The sequence below is a fragment of the Gekko japonicus genome, unplaced genomic scaffold (assembly GCF_001447785.1).
Source record: "Gekko japonicus isolate JY-2015 unplaced genomic scaffold, Gekko_japonicus_V1.1 scaffold2151, whole genome shotgun sequence".
Taxonomy (NCBI): Eukaryota; Metazoa; Chordata; class Lepidosauria; order Squamata; family Gekkonidae; genus Gekko; species Gekko japonicus.
The window spans coordinates 110,372-116,252 of record NW_015169848.1 but is presented as its reverse complement, the minus strand read 5'-3'; the positions used below and the strand labels follow the sequence as shown (position 1 = coordinate 116,252).

At 51.4% G+C, this 5,881-nt stretch overlaps 1 protein-coding gene across 1 annotated transcript in view; it reads left to right on the top strand.

Moving 5' to 3' along the window:
• MKLN1 (muskelin 1) overlaps positions 1 to 5,881 on the top strand; it is a 213,215-nt gene that overhangs the window by 195,854 nt on the left and 11,480 nt on the right. The window contains exons 14-15 of the mRNA XM_015417348.1: positions 4,659 to 4,773; positions 5,070 to 5,209. Coding sequence (XP_015272834.1) covers positions 4,659 to 4,773; positions 5,070 to 5,209 — 255 coding nt within the window. The remainder of the gene's footprint in view (positions 1 to 4,658; positions 4,774 to 5,069; positions 5,210 to 5,881) is intronic.

Below are 5,881 nucleotides of genomic sequence, written 5' to 3'. Positions count from 1 at the left end.
TATTGTGGGGAGAGGAAGGGAAGGAGATTGTAAGCCACTCTGAGACTCCAAGTGAATGAATCCAATCTCCTCCTCCTCTTCTTCTTCTTCTTCTTCTTCTTCTTCTTCTTCTTCTTCTTCTTCTTCTTCTTCTTCTTCTTCTTCTTCTTCTTCTTCTTCTTCTTCTTCTTCTTCTTCTTCTTCCTCCCTTACGGATTTCAAGGCAGCCTCCCTGAGGTTCTTGGGGGCCTCCAGCATCCAGGCCCTGAGACCTTCAACCGAGGGTGCTGTGTCCTTATGTCAAACTCCGAATTAAGCAGGGAAGCGAACTTAACTCTGAGAACCAGGGGTCATTTCCTGCAGGAGCGCACAGGAGCAGCGCTCCGGCAGTAAAGAGCCCAGGGGGCGGGCATATGCAACAAGCCCCACCCCCTGCTCCCAGAAGCCCTCAGTCAGAGCAAGAAGGAGCCAGGTTAGTTGCAGAGCCCCCCACGCCCCCCTGTTCCAAAATAGTCCAGTGGCACCTTTAAGACCAAGTTTTATTCAGGCACAAGCTCTCCCTCCTCTGTGAGGACAGATCTGCATGTTCCCCCCCCCCCCCCCTAGGAACCCAAAAAAGTCCCGGGGGGCCCGGCTTTTTTTTCCCGCCCCCTGGTCCAAAACAGTCCAGTGGCACCTTTAAGACCAAGTTTTATTCAGGTACAAGCTCTCCCTCCTCTGCGAGGACAGATTTGCATGTTCCCCCCACCCCCCCCCAGCTAGGAATCCAAAACAGTCCAGTGGAGCCTGAGCTGAGCTGGTGTTGCCTTCTGACACACTTCCAGTGATGTCAGGGGGTGTGGCATATGCAAATAAGTTATGCTAATGAGCGCCTGCACCTCTTTTTCTATGAAATGACCCCTGAGCCCAACACAATTTCAGTCCTTCTCTCGCGTGTTCAGTTCAGCATCTGTCGCCGGTGGCCGAGAGTAAACTCCGCCGGTGGCGCTCAGTCCGTGCAGATTCATCTGGGAGAAGTGTGATTCTTCGACGTGGAATGCACCTCCCGGGTGTTTTCTGTTGCAAGACCAGGACTTTGTATATTTTTCTGTGTTTGGGTTCTGGCGGAGTATTAGGAATTCTCAGCCATCTTAGCATTTGGGGGGGCGGGGCGGTGGTATGTGGAATTACGTTTCTGGCACTCGCGTATTGCTGAGAAAAAGCCGTCAGAGGGATAAGGCATCTGCCAGAACAATTCAGTAGGCTAAGGAATCGTCAGAGACTTATTTTCTGAATAAATAAATGCATACCCGAAACCGTTTCACAGTGGGATGCGGTCACGATTAATCAGCAGGAGTCTCTGGCGACGTGGGTGTTAATGCGATGTTTGGATGTGCTTTTTGAAACTTTGACAAACAAGTAACAGTGCTACGTTAAAGACCAGTGTTCACATAGATGGAGATCAATGTTGCCTTTAAGCTGTGGAGTCTTGTGAGCAAAAATTCTACTTTGTGAGCGACTGGCATTAAAGCTGTGAGCGAGCCATTTGGCTGCTGCATAAATTAGTTTGCTCTGGAGCCCTGCTTCCAGAGCTAAGACAAAAATGTGTGAGCTGGAGGCTAAAAAACTGTGAGCTAGCTCACACTCACTCAGCTTAGAGGGAACACTGGTGATGATCTGGTGGGGGAAGGGAAAGACAATCAGAAAAGGAGCTTGTATGTTCTGATTTTTTAAAGGAACCCCCCCCCACACACACACACATTTTAAAGAAAAAAGTGGAAATATTTAGGAGCACTGCAGGAAAACCCCTATGTCGAATTAGCTCTTTTGGAATGGCAAATTTTTGGAAATTCTGACGTCAGTTAAAAAGGCCTGAGTTTTTTCTGCTCTTGGGGAAAGGTCAGGTAAGAGAAATTTGGAAGGAAATGTAGATATATGCGATACTTTTTCTTATTGGACTTAATAAATAATAAATTGCTGAGCAGTTGGGTTAGAATGGATAAAAGGAAGTCCTTCTTCACCCAAAAAGTGATTAACACATGGAATTCACAGCCACAGGAGGTGGCGGCGGCTACAAGCACGGACGGCTTCAAAAGGGAATTAGATAAGCATATGGAGCAGAGGTCCATCGGTGGCTCTTAGCCACAAGGTATAAAGAGGAACTCTCAGTCTGGGGCAAGGGATGCTCTGTATTCTTGGTGCTTGGGGGGGCAACAGTGGGGGGGTGTCTAGTGTCCTGGCCCCACTACTGGACCTCCTGATGGCCCCTGGTATTCTTGGCCACTGTGTGATACAGAGTGTTGGACTGGATGGGCCATTGGCCTGATCCAACATTGGCTTCTTTTATGTTGTTATAGATGGAATACACTGTCTGGGGCAAGGGATGCTCTGTATCCTTGGGGGTGGGGGGCAACAACTCAGTTTTTTAGCATCCGGCTCACACATTTTTGACTCCACTTAGGAAGGATGGCTCCAGAGCAAACTGATTTATGCAGTGGCCTAATCGCTCGCTCCCACCCTTAATGCCAGTAGCTGACAAAGTAGAATTTTTGCTCACAAGACTCCACAGCTTAGAGGGAGCATTGGTGGCGGCGGCTACAAGCATGGACAGCTTCAAGAGGGAATTAGATAAGCATATGGAGCAGAGGCCCATCAGTGGCTCTTAGCCACAAGGTATAGATAGGAACTCTCGGTCTGGGGCAAGGGATGCTCTGTATTCTTGGTGTTTGGGGGGGGGGCAACAGTGGGAGGTCTTCTAGTGTCCTGGCCTCACTGCTGGACCTCCTGCGGGCCCCTGGTATTTCTGGCCACTGTGTTGGACTGGATGAGCCATTGGCCTGATCCAACATTGGCTTCTCATAAGTTCTTATGTCTGGGGCAAGGGATGCTCTGTATTCTTGGTGCCTGGGGTGGGGGGGGGGTGACAGTGGGAGGGCTTCTAGTGTCCTGGCCCCACTGCTAGATCTCCTGATGGCACCTAGTATTTTTGGCCCCTGTGTGACACAGTTGGACTGGATGGGCCATTGGCCTGATCCAGCATTGGCTTCTCTTATGGTCTTATGTTCTTAAGCTGTGGAGTCTTGTGACCAAAAATTCTCCTTTGTGAGCTACTGGCATTCAAGCTGTGAGTGAGTGATTTGGCTACTGCATAAGTGTGCTCCGGAGCCGCCCTTCCTGAGCCAAGACAAAAATGTGTGAGCCGGAGGCTAAAAAAACTGTGATCTGGCTCACACTTAACTCAGCTTAGAGGGAACCCTGCCCTGGACCTCCTTAGAGGTCTCCCTTCCGAGCACAGATCAGGGCTGACCCTGCTTAGCTTCTGAGATTGGTTTAGCCCGGGCCATCCGGGATGGGCAGGAAATACCCCGTACTCACAGAAGATACAGCGATCATTTGCCATCGTAGGTACTCCGTGCTGACTTATGGCGACTCTGTAGGGTTTTCGAGACAAGGGACATTCAGAGGCGGTTTGCCATTGCCTGCCTCTGTGTCCCAGCCCCGGGCTTCCTTGGTGGCCTCCCATCCAAATACTAACCACGGACCGACCCTGCTTAGCTTCTGAGCTCTGATGAGATGGGGCCCGCCTGGGCCCTCCAGGCTAGGGTGGGCAGTATATACCCAGCGCTTATGGAAGGATACAGCTGTCATTAGCTATGGGTGGTGGAAGTTGCCATTGTCTCACAGTCGACCAAGGGCATAGCCAGAAAATTTTGGTTGGTGGGGCGTGGGGAAAACCGGGGGGGGGTCCCCCCCGGCCACGCCTGCCGCTCCTCTTGCAGAAGCAGGAGCTCTGGCTCTGCTGCGATCTCTAGTCCTCCTCTAGTTCTTTAGGAGGAGGAGGAGATTGGATTTATACCCCGCCCTTCACTTGGAGTCTCAGAGCGGCTTACAGACTCCTTCCCCTTCCCCTCCCCACAACAGACACCCTGTGAGGTGGGTGGGGCTGAGAGAACTCTGACACAAACTGCCCTTTTTCAAGGACAGCTGTGCCAGAGCTTGTGACTGACCCAAGGTCATCCAGCCAGGTGCAAGTGGAGGAGTGGGGGAATCAAACCCGGTTCTCCCAGATTAGAGTCCGCGCACTTAAGCACTACACCAAACTGTAGTGAAGAAACTCAATTCTGGGCTGCTTTTCTGTCTAAGCCGGGCGGGAGGGGGGAGACCTCCAACTCTCTTTTGCATTTTGCAACTTTATTTTATTTTTTGGCCCGGAAAAAAAAAGGAAAATGAGACTGAAGCTTCCCTGGCTGTGCCTAGGGTAATTTTGGAAACCCCACATGCATCTTACATTTTAAGTTATTTTTAAAAAGCTTTTATTCTTTGTCTTTTTTGTCTGTGGGGCGGCACTTATCTGTTGGGGGGCATTGCCCCCAAATGCCCCCCATACAGGCCTGCAGTCGATTTATGGCAACCCCATAGTTTTCAAGGCAAGAGATGAACAGAGGTAGCTTAGCATTTTCTGCCTCTGCAAAGGAACCCCGGACTTCCTTGGTGGTCTCTCCCGTCGAATTACTAACCACCAGGGTTGAGCCTGCTTACCTTCCATGATCTAATGAGATCGGGCTAGCCTGGGCCATTCCGGGTCAGGGGTGGTCACTCCGAGAGCTTCTCCACTGAACAAACCACGACCCGGAACGTGTTGACAGCGTCAAGCAAATGGTGACCATCAGCAGAGTCTTTGACCCAGTGCTGTCTTGCAGGTCTTGCGTCTACAAGAACGACCAGGCGGCCAAAGAGAACGCGAGCAAAAGCCTTCAGGAGGAGGAGCCCTGCCCACGTTTCGCACACCAGCTCGTGTACGACGAGTTGCACAAGGTGAGCTTTGTCGGGCCCCCGCGTGGCGTGGTCAGTTTCGTTAACACCATGGAAAGGTGGACCGGCAGCACTGAATCATACCTGTGATGGCTGTCACTCCCTTATCAGGAGTCGAAGGGCAGGCAGAGGCAGAGTAGTCCGGACTCGCCTTCACAACCAGGAGCTTGTAGATCGGATAGTGTTTGCAAAGGCAACGGGGTTGACTGCCAGGCAAGCTTTGCCCGCAAGCGTTGCCCATTGTTGAATTAAGCCAGGCCGCACTCCGTGACCCGATGTTCTCTTTCCCGCCTTTCAAGGTTCATTATTTGTTTGGAGGGAATCCAGGCAAATCCTGTTCTCCAAAGATGCGGCTGGACGACTTCTGGTCCCTGAAGCTCTGTCGGCCGTCCAAGGAATACTTGCTTCGCCACTGCAAGTACCTAATAAGGAAGCACAGGTACGGGACCGCGGGTGACCGTGGGGGCCGGGTGATTTGCAGTTAAAAAGGCCAGGGTGCGGGAACTATGGTGACAGGGCTAGCCGACTGTTTTGGACACGTTTTTCAGACTTATTATTTCGATAGTAAGGTACTGAGGTTCCCAATTAGCGTCAAGCTGGTATGCATGCCGAGCAACATTTCTGCCCTGGCTGTTTTTTAATTAAAGTTTAGGAGCCTGCAGGCAAACAGGGAAGGGACGTAGCTCAGTGGTAGAGCATCTGCTTTGGATAAACATCTGGAGCAGAGGTCCATCAGTGGTTTTAGTCACAAGGTATAGATAGGAACTCTTGGTTCTGGGCAAGGGATGCTCTGCTTTCTTGATGCTTGGGGGGGCAACAGTGTGGGGGGGCTTCTCGTTTGGCACCGGGTATTTTTGGCCACTGTGTGACACAGAGTGTTGGACTGGATGGGCCATTGGCCTGATCCAACTTTGGCTTCTCTTATGTTCGTATAGATGGAATACACTCTCTGGGGCAAGGGATGCTCTGTATTCTTGGTGCTTGGGAGGGGGGCAACAGTGGGAGGGCTTCTAGTGTCCTGGCCCCACTGCTGGACCTCCTGATGGCCACTGTGTGACACAGAGTGTTGGTCTGGATGGGCCACTGGCCTGATCCAACATTGGCTTCCCTT